The sequence below is a fragment of the Schistocerca nitens genome, chromosome 1 (assembly GCF_023898315.1).
Source record: "Schistocerca nitens isolate TAMUIC-IGC-003100 chromosome 1, iqSchNite1.1, whole genome shotgun sequence".
NCBI classification, from domain to species: Eukaryota; Metazoa; Arthropoda; class Insecta; order Orthoptera; family Acrididae; genus Schistocerca; species Schistocerca nitens.
The window spans coordinates 1,232,997,441-1,233,016,288 of record NC_064614.1 but is presented as its reverse complement, the minus strand read 5'-3'; the positions used below and the strand labels follow the sequence as shown (position 1 = coordinate 1,233,016,288).

At 37.8% G+C, this 18,848-nt stretch overlaps 1 protein-coding gene across 1 annotated transcript in view; it reads left to right on the top strand.

Annotated features, from left to right (window-relative positions):
* LOC126201522 (microtubule-associated protein futsch-like) overlaps positions 1 to 18,848 on the top strand; it is a 461,240-nt gene that overhangs the window by 363,460 nt on the left and 78,932 nt on the right. Inside the window, exons 13-14 of the mRNA XM_049936792.1 lie at positions 6,451 to 6,618; positions 9,049 to 9,212. Coding sequence (XP_049792749.1) covers positions 6,451 to 6,618; positions 9,049 to 9,212 — 332 coding nt within the window. The remainder of the gene's footprint in view (positions 1 to 6,450; positions 6,619 to 9,048; positions 9,213 to 18,848) is intronic.

Below are 18,848 nucleotides of genomic sequence, written 5' to 3'. Positions count from 1 at the left end.
TTCAAAAATCAGTATTCAATGAAAAAGCCTGAAACGCACTTACCCCCTATATACTGCTCCTGTAGGGACCACAAATACAAGATTAAACTAATTACAGCACACACAGAATAATTTAAGCTCTGTACATGTTTAGAACTGAAGAGACCCTAAAAAATGATAAATATGCTCTGCTATGCATTTCATGGTGGCTTGCAGAGTACAAATATAGAAATACAGTCAAAATATATTCAGCTTTGTATCATTATTAGCCTCCCCCCATGAACCATGGACCTTGCCGTTGGTGGGGAGGCTTGCATGCGTCAACAATACAGATAGCCGTACCGTAGGAGCAACCACAACGGAGGGGTATCTGTTGAGAGGCCAGACAAACGTGTGGTTCCTGAAGAGGGGCAGCAGCCTTTTCAGTAGTTGCAGGGGCTGATCTGGCCTTGTAACATTAACCAAAACGGCCTTGCTGTTGTGGTACTGCGAACGGCTGAAAGCAAGGGGAAACTACAGCCGTAATTTTTCCCGAGGGCACGCAGCTTTACTGTATGGTTAAATAATAATGGCATCCTCTTGGGTAAAATATTCCAGAGGTAAAATAGTCCACCATTTGGATATCCGGGCGGGGACTACTCAAGAGGACATCGTTATCAGGAGAAAGAAAACTGGCATTCTACGGATCGGAGTGTGGAATGTCAGATCCATTAATCGGGCAGGTAGGTTAGAAAATTTAAAAAGGGAAATGGATAAGTTAAAGTTAGATATAGTGGGAATTAGTGAAGTTCAGTGGCAGGAGGAACAAGACTTTTGGTCAGGTGAATACAGGGTTATAAATACAAAATCAAATAGGGGTAATGCAGGAGTAGGTTTAATAATGAATAAAAAAATAGGAGTGCGGGTAAGCTACTACAAACAGCATAGTGAACGTATTATAGTGGCCAAGATAGACACAAAGACCATGCCTACTACAGTAGTACAAGTTTATATGCCAACTAGCTCTGCAGATGATGAAGACATTGAAGAAATTTATGATGAGATAAAAGAAATTATTCAGGTAGTGAAGGGAGATGAAAATTTAATAGTCATGGGTGACTGGAATTCGAGAGTAGGAAAAGGGAGAGAAGGAAACATAGTAGGTGAATATGGATTGCGGCTAAGAAATGAAAGAGGAAGCTGTCTGTTAGAATTTTGCACAGAACGTAACTTAATCATAGCTAACACTTGGTTCAAGAATCATAAAAGAAGGTTGTATACATGGAAGAATCCTGGAGATACTAAAAGGTATCAGATAGATTGTATAAAGACAGAGATTTAGGAACCAGGTTTTAAATTGTAGGACATTTCCAGGGGCAGATGTGGACTCTGACCACAATCTATTGGTTATGAACTGTAGATTAAAACTGAAGAAATTGCAAAAAGGTGGGAATTTAAGGAGATGGGACCTGGATATACTGACTCAACCAGAGGTTGTACAGAGTTTCAGGGAGAGCATTAGGGAACAATTGACAGGAATGGGGGAAAGAAATACAGTAGAAGATGAATGGGTAGCTCTGAGGGATGAAGTAGTGAAGGCAGCAGAGGATCAAGTAGATAAAAAGACGAGGGCTAGTAGAAATCCTTGGGTAACAGAAGAAATATTGAATTTAATTGATGAAAGGAGAAAATATAAAAATGCAGTAAATGAAGCAGGCAAAAAGGAATACAAACGTCTCAAAAATGATATCGACAGGAAGTGCAAAATGGCTAAGCAGGGATGGCTAGAGGACAAATGTAAGGATGTAGAGGCTTATCTCACTATGGGTAAGATAGATACTGCCTACAGGAAAATTAAAGAGACCTTTGGAGATAAGAGAACCACTTGTATGAACATCAAGAGCTCAGATGGAAACCCAGTTCTAAGCAAAGAAGGGAAAGCAGAAAGGTGGAAGGAGTATATAGAGAGTCTATACAAGGGCGATGTACTTGAGGACAATATTATGGAAATGGAAGAGGATGTAGATGAAGATGAAATGGGAGATACGATACTGCGTGAAGAGTTTGACAGAGCACTGAAAGACCTGAGTCGAAACAAGGCCCTGGGAGTAGACAACATTCCATTAGAACTACTGACGGCCTTGGGAGAGCCAGTCCTGACAAAACTCTACCATCTGGTGAGCAAGATGTATGAGACAGGTGAAATTCCCTCAGACTTCAAGAAGAATATAATAATTCCAATCCCAAAGAAAGCAGGTGTTGACAGATGTGGAAATTACCGAACTATTAGTTTAATAAGTCACAGCTGCAAAATACTAATGCGAATTCTTTACCGACGAATGGAAAAACTGGTAGAAGCGGACCTCGGGGAAGATCAGTTTGGATTCCGTAGAAATGTTGGAACACGTGAGGCAATTCTAACCTTACGACTTATCTTAGAAGAAAGATTAAGAAAAGGCAAACCTACATTTCTAGCATTTGTAGACTTAGAGAAAGCTTTTGACAATGTTAACTGGAATACTCTCTTTCAAATTCTGAAGGTGGCAGGGGTAAAATACAGGGAGCAAAAAGCTATTTACAATTTGTACAGAAACCAGATGGCAGTTATAAGAGTTGAGGGGCATGAAAGGGAAGCAGTGGCTGGGAAGGGAATGAGACAGGGCTGTAGCCTGTCCCCGATGTTATTCAATCTGTATATTGAGCAAGCAGTAAAGGAAACAAAAGAAAAATTTGGAGTAGGTATTAAAATTCAAGGAGAACAAATAAAAACTTTGAGGTTCGCCGATGACATTGTAATTCTGTCAGAGACAGCAAAGGACTTGGAAGAGCAGTTGAATGGAATGGACAGTGTCTTGAAAGGAGGATATAAGATGAACATCAACAAAAGCAAAACGAGGATAATGGAATGTAGTCGAATTAAGTCGGGTGATGCTGAGGGAATTAGATTAGGAAATGAGGCACTTAAAGTAGTAAAGCAGTTTTGCTATTTGGGGAGCAAAATAACTGATGATGGTCGAAGTAGAGAGGATATAAAATGTAGACTGGCAATGGCAAGGAAAGCGTTTCTGAAGAAGAGAAATTTGTTAACATCGAGTATAGATTTAAGTGTCAGGAAGTAGTTTCTGAAAGTATTTGTATGGAGTGTAACCATGTATGGAAGTGAAACATGGACAATAAATAGTTTGGACAAGAATAGAATAGAAGCTTTTGAAATGTGGTGCTACAGAAGAATGTTGAAGATTAGGTGGGTAGATCACGTAACTAATGAGGAGGTATTGAATAGGATTGGGGAGAAGAGAAGTTTGTGGCACAGCTTGACTAGAAGAAGGGATTGGTAGGATATGTCCTGAGGCATCAAGGGATCACAAATTTAGCATTGGAGGGCAGCGTGGAGGGTAAAAATCGTAGAGGGAGACCAACAGATGAATACACTAAACAGATTCAGAAGGATTTAGGTTGCAGTAGGTACTGGGAGATGAAGGAGCTTGCACAGGATAGATTAGCATGGAGAGCTGCATCAAACCAGTCTCAGGACTGAAGACCACAACAACAACATCATTATTAGTCCATTTACACAACAGACACCATCTTCAGAATTTCAGTATACAATAGAAGTTATGAAATCTCCCACTTGATTATCAATTATAAAACAAATTGCTGAAGTCTGTATGAACTATTTCCTGCTACCATTTCTTTCAACTAGGGTAGCTGTAATTTCATAAACTCATTCTTAAATTGTGTGAATCAGTTTAAGTTGATCAGTGCCATATGTACCATAGTGTAGTTCACTATATGTTACATTTGTTATGGCAATCCAATGTGAAATGTGATTTATTTGTAGCAAGGTGAAAAATTTTTGGAACTACTGATTTGTTACACACAAGGCATGACAAGTTTAAAGTGACACATAATTGCTTTAAAATAGAATTTACAAAAATGTTACTCTGTTTTATGCACATTAGTGCAATATTATTTGTAACATCTGGAGATACCTCAGATTCAGAATGAAACATTTTTTATTGTAAATGAGACTGCATACTTACATATTTTACTGAAATAAGATTTAGTCTACAGCATGGGCATCGGCAATGGGGGGCATTTTCCTCCTTCTGGAATCTGCAGCAAACTTTTCATTAATTTGTATTATTTCCATATATTTATGGAAGTTACTGTCTCCGATTTTATTCAACTGCAAATTTACCATTGCTGAATGCAGGGGAAACACTGTGACCTTAGTAAACATTAAATTGTTTGGAAGACAGGTCATGCACAAGAAGTTATACCATTTTCTCATTGTGACAGCAGTTTCAGCATTGTTTTGCAAACACAGGAGATGTTAACCTTTATAGGACATTACAGAAATAGAGTACCCAATTTTTTCTCTGTTGTTTCCTTGTACAGCTGTTAGCGAGTACAGAAACGGACAGTTCCAACACCCACCGCAGTAATGACATAGCTGCATTGTAGTTGCCCTACACCATTTGCCATTTCCTACAAGAAAAGCCCTTTCACTTCTCGCACATCTGAACCTCAACATTATGTTTGCATTTGATCTGTCGAGGCTTCCTGAGACTTCATTCAGTTTTACAGGGTAGAGCAATTGTAGTAGTGTATGAAGAACATGATCACACTATACTGTGGGTATACTACAAGTGGACCCAAATGCAGAAGAAATATCCTTTCTACATTGGAAGGAAGGAAAAATGGTGAAATATCTAGCCAATAAGGTGTTTGGACCTTCTTAAAGACTATGGTTCTTGAAGTACATGGGTTGCAGTCTGGTGCAACATCCAGCCACAGAGTTATGAGTTCTGTAGGCCACATGTGTTGGCGACACAATAGCATGCCACACCAGAAATATGAGGCCCATTTTGATTCAGCCCTATGTTTTTAAGAGTTGGTTCTGCTGATCAATTAGATGGTTGTTCCCAAAGGTTTCCTACATCCATATTAGTATTAATCACATAAAATGATGTGCTTTGGATATACTAACAAAATAAGCTTAATGTTAATGTATAACAGTACCCTACCTTCAAAAAATACTGACTGGATAACTATCAAATGCTTAACAGACAACAAGCTTTGCATACTTCCTGTCAAATTTATTTCTCGAGGCATGACAAGTTCTTAAAAAAAATTACTCTTATATAAAAAATGGCGCTTTTGGAATCCCTTTGGTAAAATTCTGCTACCACTCACAGAATACAGATAAATGTACAGTTTTCCTATTCAATACGTAAAATTGCCCTTTGTAGATCTGTAATGAAGCAGTGACAATTTTCCATCAAAAGATTACAGAGGAAACTCTTTCCCGTCAATTTTGATGAACCCATTTTCATCAGAAATTATCTGTGGATGAGACTAGATACACAGTGATAGTGAATGGTACACTGCTTACATACACAATAGGAACAGACAAAGATCCAGTACTGTACAGTACCTTAAAGTTGATGTTGTTATTACATGTTGTTCCTATCCTGTCAAATATAAGCTGATCTGCTGTATGACTGTTCTGGATCCCATATTTCTATAGTCTTTAAATAAGTAATATGTGTGGTTCATTGATTCCCAGAAAATTCTTGTAACCTTTCTCCCATCATCAAATGCTGAGCTTAACTTTGCATTTTCAGTGCTTTTTCTTTCTTTCTGTAACAGCTTTTTAATAATTGCATTATCTGTAGGAAATTTTTCCATTAGTTTCATCACAACATTTCAATGACGGAGATATGGTACAAATGTCCCATATATTTTGTTGATTACTTTTTAAGCAATGGGTTTTAAGCACATTTCAAAAATGTGTTCCAATTCTCAAGTGCTTTGGTACCTATTTGACTCTACATGTGCCATACTGTGTGAACTGTAATATTAACTGTAAAATTACCAACAGGCAGATGGCTTGCAAGTACTTACTTTCAGGAGACAAAACTCCAAGTACTACTAACACCAATTTTAAAAACTGGGAAAAACTATAACTAGCTTTTGGAACTGTTGCTTTCTTCCTCAGGGAAGAAAGAATAATAGTGTATATTTGGTTAAAGCCCAAACACTCCAATTTGAGCACTAACTGTTGCAACAAACAACAATATTTCTGAGATTTCTTTCAATTAAAATGCAGATGTAAATTAATTAATGAGAACAATAAAATGAGGACAGATTCAAAAATTATATCATCTGAGTATAGGTACAAACATCTGACATCTGCTTTGCTGTTGCGCTAATACATCTCCTGACGACTTGTATAATAACACTGTTACCGACTTTGAAGAACAGTTATGATGGACAGAATTCAAAAGTTTGATCTGCTGCCCATCATTTTACATACAGCACTGAAATCCATCTATAGCTGTTCCATAGATAAATGCTTAAAGAAGTATTTTATTCATTGTTAACATTTAAAAACAGATTATAACTGGTTAAATTTTGAGTTGTAATTGAGTATTACTGTACTTTTAATCATTAAAAGAATCTGAAGACAAGATTTCTTGCTGTCAGGCTCACCAGGTGTCAAACAGTCATCAACAATAGAGGTCCGTGTGAGCTCATCGGGCAGTAATCAGAATACACCAAAGGCTGACAAAGACAATAGGTCATTTCTTGACAATCAGTCTAAAGTGACCGATGTACATGATGTACTGAATCGAATGAGAAACTCTGAACAGGGTAAGTTGTAATTCACCTAATATAGTTCCTTTGTACCATTAGAACTTACAAATATTATTTATTTAGCTTATTGACCTGCTCTCAGAGATGTCAGGATCATTGATTTTAAGTGTTCTAAGCACTAGTTAATCAGAATAGTAGTTAACAGATAAAGCTTTACAGAAATGGTACACTTAAACAATGAGAACTAAGAAAAAACTAGATTATTGTATAGATAATTCGAAGTACTTGTGACATTCTTGTAACAAAACAAATTGTTTCAGTGTATGTTGTTGTGCACAATTTGTAGTATATGTTGTATTTAGGAGGAGCAAGTTAAAATACCTGTTCCTGCCATCCATATTTAGGTTTGCTAAAATCCATTAAAACATGCTGTTAAGTTGAGATGGTTCCTTTGAAAAGGACTCTGTCAACATCCTTAATCAAAGAGAAGATAAAGCCTCATCTTTCTTCCTTCTTAAACTTACAAGAAAACAGACTTCTAATTTCTATACTATAAGGTCAGTCAGATGCAATTTGGATCCACTGGATGCAAAAGTGGCAAGGACATGTGATGATGTTTACAACAAATTTTTGTACAATTTTCCACAACCAAGCTAATGAATGCTCAAATCGAGTTCCTTTCTCTGAAAGTAAACCTGGTTTGCAGTCAAAATTGTCATGATATTTCATAGAGACTAAATACAAATAGATCTATTTTATAGACTACTTATCTGCAGTGTTTAAATATCAAAGTTATGTTGCAAGGATTTATAGTTCCCTTGCTCATCAGAACTTGCATATAAACTAATTACAAGAAATTAAAGGCTAGGAGCCATTTGCTAGGATGTCTTTATGGAGAATTCCTTAAAAATGTCCTTACAGTGTTAATGAACAACAAAAACTTTTTTCCTAAACATAATTTTGCTTTACATGGAAATTGCATTGTTCCAATTCTCCATAATTGTGTCCATAATGCATGCTAGTGTTGAGAGGGTAATAGGTTGCTAGTGTAAGTTGTAATAATGTATCTGATTCATGATAGTAGAAGAACTGTGTCCCCGGAACACTGTTGGTAATGAGAAGGGAGGTGGTGATGTACGTTTGTTGATCACTAGGCTGTACAAAAATGTGCTTGACTAAATTTCAAAACACCAATGTCTCATAAACTGAAAAGCTAACAATATTAATGGTGATCTTGACTGACAGATCGGTGATGCTTCTCAACAGTGGTATGCTGTTTTCCAGCACTTAGTTTTATCTTCCCTTTTTCTGTCATTTGCATAAAAAGTTACAAAGTTCAAGCATTTGTGACAGCCATCCACAGGATAGAGATAAACATGTGACACATAGTGAAGAACTTTACATGTGGTAATGTCAAACCAACTCCCCAATACTCAATAACAGATGCTACATTAATTTAAAGTGAAGAGCTTCTGAGAAACTATTGAAGATGGGTACAAATAAACATTTGGCTGTCTGAAACCTACCTACAAATGCTAGCATCACCTTCTGGACCGCACAAGAGACAAAAAAATAAGCCACTCTCAATAGGCTACCCTCTTTAGATTGCTGTCATCGACTGCATTGACATATTTAATATGTGAATGAGGAAAACGATTTACTGAGAAACACGCACACACACACACACCTATACTGATTTACTGTTAAACACATGAATAGTCCACTTCTTTTAAGTAATGGCTTGTCTACAAGCCACTCATCGTCATACAGGAGCAGACTGCAAATCTGACAACATATTTCCCTAACAGGACATTAAATATTGAGTTTCCAGGAAGATTGTACAGGGTGTTCAGAAATTCCCGTTACTTACTTCTAGGACTTTTAGAGGGGAGTGAGTACATAATATTTTGAACAGGAACCCACATCTGGAAACGTCTAATTTCTGTTCTAAAACAGTTTCTATTCAGTTGTGTAATGCTGAAGGAAAGAGAAAAGTCTTAGAGTTGCACATCCTGATATGCAGAAATGTAGCAATAGGGTAGTAAAGCAAAGTTTAATTGACGAGACTCCTCCAGAGACAGGTAAAGATCTACTGGCATGAGTTCTGGCTGCTGCACTAGAAATTAAATTACCAGTTAATTTCTTTGGCAGTTGTAAATATTGTCCTTCATAGTACATCAGAAGCAATGCATAATGTCTCTGAAAGAGTAACACTAGAAACTGGGCTTGGAATGCAAGACCTAGGTTGCATAAAGCAAGAAGTGAAACTTGCAAAAAAGTGTGTTATCTAGAGTAATAATTAACATGTCTGACTTCACATAACCTCATCAGCCTCTTCAAAAAGATGACTTATGTACTATAGCAGCTCTTTCTATTTTGTCAAGGTGTGTTCTTAGGTAGAATTATTTTAATATTATTTATATATTGTATTGTAACATTGCCTATACTCTGATTTTTTTATAAATATGGATATTTATTCCATAACAGGTGCACAAGAAGATGACACAGAGGAAGATATTGAGGCACGTTCCTTGCTGAATAAGTTTCTGGGAGCGCAAGTAATAATGCAGGGAATGGAGCCCTTAATGAAAGAATCTCACACCCAGAGTGCAGCCCTAGTCAGTCAGATTGAACGGCAGCGAGCACAAAAGGTAGGAAAGACTAGAGTCCTGTCAAATTATGTTAACGTCTCTCTCTCTCTCTCTCTCTCTGTCACTAATCAATAATCCTTATGAATGAGAATTATATCAGAAATGACATTAAATATTTTAAGAAATATTTATTTAATCATTTCACGAAGTTACTGGTATATAAATATGTTAAAAAGTATATTTAAAATAGCTCTTACTTTCAGCTAATCATAATTATTAAATTCAGAAAGACCTCTTTAAATAAAAGTATTAATAACCGAGCAAGTAGATATAAACCTGATGACCCAAGCAAACATAAGGTTATCCACAATTCTAGATAATTCTTGGCATATTAGCTCTTCAACATTATTTTGATATTTGTCAGTACTAACTCTAACAATTTGATAGTTGTTACTACTAGTTCAAAAATTTAGCACAACTAATAGGTTCAAATGGTATTTCCAGAGATCATCTTACGATGATGTTGGATTTGCCATCATAATACAATCAAAATTAATATCTCAAAAAATATACAAATACATGTAGTATGTAAGTATACTTTATGAGAACATGTAATGTGGTTTGATGTGGCCTTGGTGAAGGACCTATACCAAACTTGCCTGAAGTAACTTACAAAAATCGTGGAAAACCTAAATCATGATGGCCAGACAGAGCAAGCCCTGTCTTCTGCATACATCCAGTGTCATAACAACTGCACTGCCTCCTTTGGTTGGTCCCTGTTGTATAAAGTTCCTCACTGGTCAGTGCAGAACCATAAACTTGCAGCTGTATGCCTTGCACTAGCTCCAGTCCATTAGGAAAGCTGACCTCAGGCCAATAAACATGCCACTATTACCCATGCTCATCTTCATGTATTCCTCTCAGTCCACTTTAAAAAGTCAGTCACCACTTTTCTATTGTCATATCTGGACAAAAACATACAGCATTTGACTCAGAAAATTAGAATACCTGTGTAAAACCAATCACTGGTATGAGATATCCAAGGCACTTTTGCTAGGTCCTTTCTGGGATGATTATTAAATAGTGATTATGTGTTCTACATGTTCTCCAAATAAAGCCATGAAGCAGCAATTTCTGAGTGTCACAGACAAGTTGATAATTTCTAATTGATCCTCTATCTAACACAGGTGTCACTAAAAGAAAAGGCAAGTAAAGTCATTTGGTGCAATATAAACTAAAATGAAGAATAAAGTCAAACTCAATCTAAAATTGGTATCATTATCTTTAACTAACCTGTCTAATTAAATTCATTTCACGGGTGTTCACTAACCATATAACAAAATTTGGGAGACGGGGGTCAACATAATATCATTCCCTCTTACAACCATGCCTCCATCCTTGCTACCCTCCCTGTTTCCCTTTCCCTGTTGCTTTATAACCTAGGTTGTGAGTAACTAAATCCACTTTCCCTTCTTCCCTTTTTTCCCCTCTCTCCTCCCTGATGAAGGAACAAAGTTCCGAAAGCTAGGAATGTAAATTTTCTGTTCTGTTTTGTGTTATCTATTGGCTGTACTGAGCTGAGGTAAGTACTGGCCAGCCCCTCTATCTCTTTGTTAGTATTTGTTTCAATATCATAGAAGGTGTGCCTTGACCTTTCAGATCAATCCACTGCAAATAAACCTCCAAATGCCTTCCCAGTACCACTCCATAAATCCATGGCTGGTACAGGATGTAGCCACCCAAACCATTTTCATTTCTGTCCCACATCCATGGCTTTTCGCATAGTCATTCAACAATCCAGACTTTTAAAGAAAATGTATGTTAGATGTCCTGCACAAATTTCTTTGTCCAACATGTGACTGTTCTCCTTAATAATCTTCTACATATCGAATAAACACCCAAGAAACACAATGGTTAAGGTGCACTTACGGTGTCAGCAGCTCCCCCACTGCATGTTGCAGTTGGTAACTTTTTGCATGTTGACTGATGGCAAGTGAACATGACAAATCATGAGTCAGATGATTAGACAATATAGCAGAACCAATGAGAAAATAGTGTTCAATAAATGGCATCAAGATATCAAGTGCTCATATCAAGTTATGTGGTGGCAAATGGAATATATTGTACAAAATACTGCCATATAAAACGGAATATTCTGTAAACTTGAAATTATAGTCTTAGGTTCCTGCTTAATCACCACCTCAGAAATCAAGACATTCTGAAAATACTGCAGAAAGTTTTTGAACTGAGCATCTAGCTAAGATACAGATCAGTCCGTCACCACAGCCAACGTTCCTCAGCCCCATTCACTGTTTTTGCCAAAAATTACAAAACAGTATTCCTAGAACTTCTGTCACATCTGAGATACATATAATAAAAGAAATAAATACGAAAACCAATAATGAACCTTACAAACCATAATAGCTAGATCAATAATCATTGGTCTCGTGATGTCAGTGTCAAAAATAAAAGTAATCAGTTTGTATCTGTCACCCAAACAAGTCATTAGATTCAACTGTTCTCATTGACTACTGATACTGTCAACCATTTGGCTATGACCAATGGTAACGAACTGCCAACAGCAGCATGCTGCGGAAGAGCTACTGACACCGAAGTGCACTTTAGGCAGAGACGGCACTACATAAAATAACACATACTTCAAAATGCCTTGCATCTGCTTATAAATACACCATGCGAATGTGATGTCATACACCTCATCATCATTATGTCATGAGTTAAATATGATGGTTCAGTTACCACAAATAGCAAACAAGCAAAGTGAAACTCATGACAAGATAAGTAGCACGAGCCCTAGAACTAATATTTATTCAGCAGCTCTTCTTTAGCAGTATCAGAGGAGGAGAAATGAAAATATTAAGTGTGTGGGTAAAATGGAAAAGGTAAGTGTTAAATCACTTAAAAAGTAGTATCAGGAACAGAACAAAGTTTGCAGCCTCATTTTTTGGAGGTTGGATTCAGATGTTCCTCCTGACTTAAATTTTGCGATATATCCCTATAGGTGAAAGTGGGGATAGTTCCTTCCACATGGCCACAGTTAATTCCACACCTACACTTTGTCCAACAGAGATCCCAGTTTCCAAAAATGTTGACACAGGTAAGGCACACAGTTTTTAAGAACTACCTTTACCTGTTTCCTCTATGACAAATGCAATTGATCAAGAGAACTCTCCAGTGACAATGCTGGTGTAATGAAATCGTGCAGGTGTAAACCACTATTTTTTTGGGTAGGGACTTCACTAGATGTGAAGGGTCAGTTCTAGTGTGCGATTCCAGTTCTCGGCTTTGAACCACGACATCACATGTGGCATCATGTGTGTCGCACGATGCGAAGAATGTAAACAGCTTGTTACGAAATGTCATCTTTGATTGCCTTAATAGCTATCATAAACTACGCTGTTTATTTCGGAGATGTCACAATTTCTGAGGGTGTGGTTAGGCAGGAACTTAAAGAGTGCAGCTTAAATTTCTACAAGAGAAACAATTAGCAATCATATGTAGAAACTTGGTTCTCATAAATATTTGGCCATCTTTTCCCAATGTGGCACAATTTTTTTGATGGTTTTTTCGGTATCTCTCTGTGTACTTTAGCAACATGGCTCAATAAATTCAAGTTATGGGTCCATATTTCGTAATTTTTTGTGGTTTCTCATTAGGTGTGTACTGCGTTTTCTTTTAGGATTTAATTAGTTTGGTATAGCTCTGTGTGCTCAGCTCAATTCTAGTTGCCAATTCCATGTTTCGTTGTTTTTCATGATCTCCCATTAGGTGTTAAGAGTAATTTTTTTAAGGATTTATTTAAAGTATTTTTGTGTGTTTACAAGTATTGGTCACCATTTGGGAATCTTGCATATGTTGCGTCTTCGTGAGCAGTATGATGGCTTTGGTCAATGCTCACAGATGGAATAGTGTGCTAGAATTTATGAGATGTGGAAAGCTGATGTTCTCGTTTGTCTGAAGTGCTGTATGCAAGCAACAGATGTGTGAATCAGGACAATAAGATGTTTACAGAAGGAAGGATGAAAGTTTGGTATCTTTAAAAGAACAGAAGCACAAATGATCAGAAACTTACAAAGAAAGGCCAAAAACACCAATGGAAAACAAAGAAAATGCCAAGTGAAGGAATGTGTGAATAATTTTTGAAGAATTGGTGAGTCAATGGAAGCGTCCGATTCCACCCGTCTGCTTTGACCTGTGATGTAAGGGTGTTGTGGTGTGTGACGTCATTAAGGCACAGTGTTTATGAGTTGGTTTGTTGTAGGTGTCGTGTTTCATGGTGCCCTCTGGTAGTGTGTGTGTGTGTATGTGCTGAGTATAATGTGTTGTAGTGGGTTTATTTGAGTCTTGGTGTTGGAGGTGTGAATTTGTTGGCGACTATGTTTGTAATTCCAGACATAAGGTTTGGAAGTTTTTTTTAGTGAGTTTTTTTTATGTGTTTGGCGTTTTCAATAGGTGTTAATGGTTTGTTGTTTGTAGTGTGATGCACATTTAATGTGTGTGTGTGTGTGTGTGTGTGTGTGTGTGTGTGTGTGTGTGTGTATCTGGGGGGGGGGAGGGAGGGAGGGAGGAGTGTTTGGGGTGGCTGATGTAGTTTGAAGCACCGGAATTTGCTGGTGATAAGTAATTTTGTTGTTGTTGTTCTTCTCGAGTTGCAATGTTTTGTATATTTATGGTGTATTGAACGTGTTTTAATTTATGTAGGGCTGTTTGATTTGTGGAATTTTGAGGTTGTGGTTTTATGTTTTGTAGTTGTAGATGTTGGTGTTTTGGTATTGTCATCTGTGGTTGATCTGTGTAGGTCAAGGAAATGTCCGATTCCAGTTCCCATAGTTTTAGTTGTAGGTATTAGTGTCGTCACCTGCGGTTGACGTATATAGGTCAAGGGAAGTGTTCGATTCCTGCAGATTTTGTTGGTCTAGCGGAATGTTGTAATCTTTTTTTTTTCTTTTTTTCTTTTTTTTTTTCGCCATGTTGTGTTTTGGGATTGTGGTGTGTTTTTTTCTATTATATTTAGCTTGTCCTCTCCCTAAAATCCCCAATTTCCCGCGGTTGACCCGTTAGTTTGATTGTATTATTTATATGTATTTTCGTGTTTGTTGCCATGTGTATGTAGTGACGTGAAAGGCGCCATGTTGGAGACCCTTAGAATAGCCATTTCCGCCATATTGATGACGTCAGGGGTCAACGCAGATGGGGGGAATCAAACAATTCTGTAATCCCCCTGAATAAATATGATGGATCGTAAGGAGAGTAAATCAACAGGAATAAGAAATATGTCTCAGTAGAAAATGGCAGCACTGGGTGATGATGATTTGTACGGAACATTCCACAGGCAGAAATGCAATATTTATTTCATATTCGTTCGGGTGAGAACGTATAATGTGAGCAGGAGACATCCTTGAGACTGGCACAAATTAGAAACTCACAAATTACCATTTCCTACGAAAATGGTCAGCTGCTGGTGAGCTCAGGCAGTAGCCCAATACAGTCACGTGATATGCGGCCTCAACAGCAGCCAAATCACTCCTCCCGTGTTCGTTGACCTAGTCAGCGAGCCAAGTTCCCCCTATTGGCGGAGAAGTGTCAACATCAACAACTCGTGCGTCGTATGGACGTGCTCCTGGATTGCAAAGTAGTGTCATGCAGCTGTTGCTGTAACGTAGCCAAGAAGGCACAATTCTACGTCTCAGTTCCGGTTAAGTTCAGTGTCCACGTGCATCACGCGTGTAGCCGTTGTATAACAAAGAAAACCATCTCCAGTTAAACATTATAGGGCAGAAACTTTGGTGTTCGATGCTTCATAAGACGGCTCACAAATTCGTATCGTATTTTCACGTTCGTCGACGGTTCAGAAGAAGCAATTTATCACTTTTTTTATTTTCCAATCAATTAGGCAGGAATTAAAATCACTGGTACCATTGGCGTACCGTGCAGTTTTTTAATCCACATTCCACATAAACAATGCGTGGTCGTGCGGTAGCGTTCTCGCTTCCCGCGCCCGGGTTCCCGGGTTCGATTTCCGGCGGGGTCAAGGATTTTCTCTGCCTCGTGATGACTGGGTGTTGTGTGATGTCCTTAGGTTAGTTAGGTTTAAGTAGTTCTAAGTTCTAGGGGACTGATGACCATAGATGTTAAGTCCCATAGTGCTCAGAGCCATTTTTAGTAAACAATGAAACATCGCAGATACTGAATCCGACAAGCACTTTATGCGACAAACCAACGGAAGAAATCGATCATTTCAAACTCTCGAATGACTCGAGTGACTCTAAACAATTGAGCATGTATTTGCTTCATTTTATCAGTAGGGCAGATGAATACTTTTGCGAAGTGAAATGATTGTTTTGCGTCTCTTTCGCCCATAATTCACAAATGCAACAGCAAGTACGTATTGCCCTTTTGGTTTTTGAATTCCCTATTCCGCTGTCGCAGTTTAACAAGTAATGTGGGAGTTATGCTGTCTTTTGCGACTGTATAAAGTCTTATCTGGCATACATGCGTTTCGGTTTATTTAACGTATCTTCAGTGATCAGTTTTTGTTTTTACATTATTTCCACGCGTTCTTTTATACACAGTCGTTCGATTTGTTACACACCGAACTTACACTATATTTTCTCGTTTGCATGTTTTACATATCCACATTCATCTCGAGTACTGTACTTTGTTTTCGAAGCGTGTTAAAAATCGATCGTTTGTGTATAGAGGAAGGCATCTGCATCTATATCATTCTCTGAACCGGTGTGTGGTAGAGGGTACTTTTGGTACCACTTAAGTTATCTCTCCTACCCTGTTACACACGCGAATGGCGCATGAGAAGAAAGATTGTCTGTAAGCCTCTATATTAGCTGTAATTTCTCAAATTTTCTCGCCTTTGTCATTTCGCAAGATCTATGAGAAAGTAAAATGTTGCTCGACTCTACAGGAAAGTGCTCTCCCGAAATTTCATTAGTAAACCTCTCCGTGATACACAATGCCTCTCTTGTAACGTCTGCCACTGAAGTTCGTTGGGCATCTCTGCAGCGCTCTCGCGCCGGCTAAACGATGCCGTGATTAAACGCGTTGTTCTCCGTTGGATCTTCTCCATCTCTTCTATCAGTCGTACCTGGTAAGGATCCCATATTGATGAACTATACTCAAGAACTGGTCGAACAAGTGCCTTATAATAATGTAGGAACAAAAAAATAATAATCACAGAAGTTGTTGTAAATAAAGCAAAAAGCGTTTAGTCCAAATAAGACGCAAAAGATGGCATAACTGTCTCATTACTCACAATAGGCAGGTGAAATAACAGCATAAATGTATAATTCTTAACGATGGTGAAACCTTAAAAACTGATATCTGGAGCAAATTAAATTGGTTCCCAGTGAGTAAACCAATCGAACTTTACGTGTAACTGGAACCTGGCCGATTTACGGTCAGAATGAATAATCAAACTTGTGTGATTTAGGGAAATAGAATCCAGTCGACAAACAGAGTCGAAGAATAATCGACTGAAATACAGTATTCAAAGAGTTTTCAGCAATTATTTCAGGTGAGATGCATTTGCTGAACGATTCATGTTTCTCAGGAACATTTCATCCGTACATTGATACATAAAATAGTAGCGTGACCGGAAGACTACATGAATATTACATTTCGTCTTCGAAGAATATGTTCCTAATTATGGGGATCGACGTTCCATATGATCTAAATGTATGATAGGATACCCTGCAGTACTGGAGCACGTTGCTGAAATTATTTCCTATGAACACAGTGTCTGTTGTATCACCGATAAGTAGGCTACTCCACTGCAGTTGTAAAAAGTGACCTTAATGGAAGTGAAGACATCTTGTAAACATTTTCGAACTAGCTCGATGCTGTAAAATAGTTTCGCTACCGATTTTATGCAAGTTCATTAGTATGACATTGATCAATAAGCTTCGGCAAGCTGTATGAAACACTTGAGTTAAACAGATAATCAATTCACATATTTCCGATCTATTCTGTTTGCCTCTCAACAACGGTATTACGATGCAGTTGACACACTGTATTGTATTTCCAATGATTAGCGGCGAATCTGTGTGAACATATTTACGTAATTTGTAAGCGGATGCAACTAGAAATTAACATTTGTGAAGATTATTAATAGTACTCAAATTTGCTATGGGTAATATTTCAGTGTAAGGAGTATGCGGAGTGCCCAGTGTTCTACTCGGTCGATACTGTAGCTTCGAGAACTGTGCACGAAACTACATCGGACGAGTTTCGTCTCTTCACTTTTAACAGCCTGTAACGTGGAATTAGCCACCAAATCATCACCAAATGGCATAGACGGACGACGAATATCCATGTAAATTCATTGTGGAGTGAAACGCTATACTCACAAAACTGGACATCACACGCTCCTTCACAATGTATCGTATTTTTTTGTAAATGTTTTTTACTTTTTTATAACAATATGGTAACAAAATAGACTCCTGTGGTTGGTAAAGACACGACACATTTTTTTATTTAGGTGAAGGCAATTGAAGACCATGTTAGGTAACACACATTACTCCTAGCCTTCTTCACAGCCCAAAATATTTACACTCTTTCTCTGACGTCCTGTCTTTTTTTCTTTGTCTATCCTCTGCTCAGTTTCTGATCTTTACGAAAACCTTGAAACGTGTCGTCTGCTGACCTGTATTTTGTCCGATCTGCCATGTCACCTTGATTTAATTCAGCCTTTTCAAGATCCTTTCTCATTTCCATGAACCATTTGTCAATAACTTCAGGTCTGCTCTCAAGTATCTTAAAAATCTGTTTGTCAGTCTCTTCCCATCCATCCTTAACAGATGCCCATAAAATTCTGCACTTCTTCTTCTAACTGACTACATTAGTCTTTCATTTTCCTGGTGTAGATTTCCCTTCCTTGTAATCCATACAGTCCATCAATTTTATTACGGAAGATATTTTTCTCAGATCAGGGCCAGCTCGAGAACATATTTGCTGACAAGCGACTTATTATTTGGCGACCTTCTTGTTCTTTTTTATATTGTATTACAGTCAGTTCCACCGGAAAGTGCACGCCATAATATTAAATGTAATGTCCGCAGCGACATCTCTGGTAGTGGTCTCGAATCTGTAATCAATGTGCTTTTGCACAATGTGTAGATAAACAGTGAGAGAGTTGAATTGTTTGTCGGTTGCAGTTAAAAATGAGTGCAAAATATCTGAATCTTCACGAGGCAGTGTTCCCTGTAAATCATCCAAAGGGAACAACACTTTCATATGAAGCTCCGGCTAAAATTCTTAGAACGTCAAAGATATTCATTGCGGTCAAACGATATTAGAGGTTGGAAACTTGGGTTGGATTAACTATTAGGTAGTTGTGCCATTAGTAATAACATTTATTTTCATGTAAACCTATGTTTATAATAGTGTCTTTTATTTCATGCAGATAACGGCGTACACTTTCATGTGGAACCGACTGTATGTTTTGTAGATGTTTGAAAATGGCGTAATGCCGAAACTGCGTTCTTAAAACAAAATTCTGACAGCTGCAAGAAAAAGGAAATCCTTTAAAAAATGTATGAAGTCTGTGGACCCGTACTAAAAAAAGTAATTTTTTATGTCAGTTTGTGGCGCTAACTATTTAATTGACCAGTTGATTTTTCACTACTTATGCCTATAAGTAGAGAATGTCAGAACCTTGCGGGGACA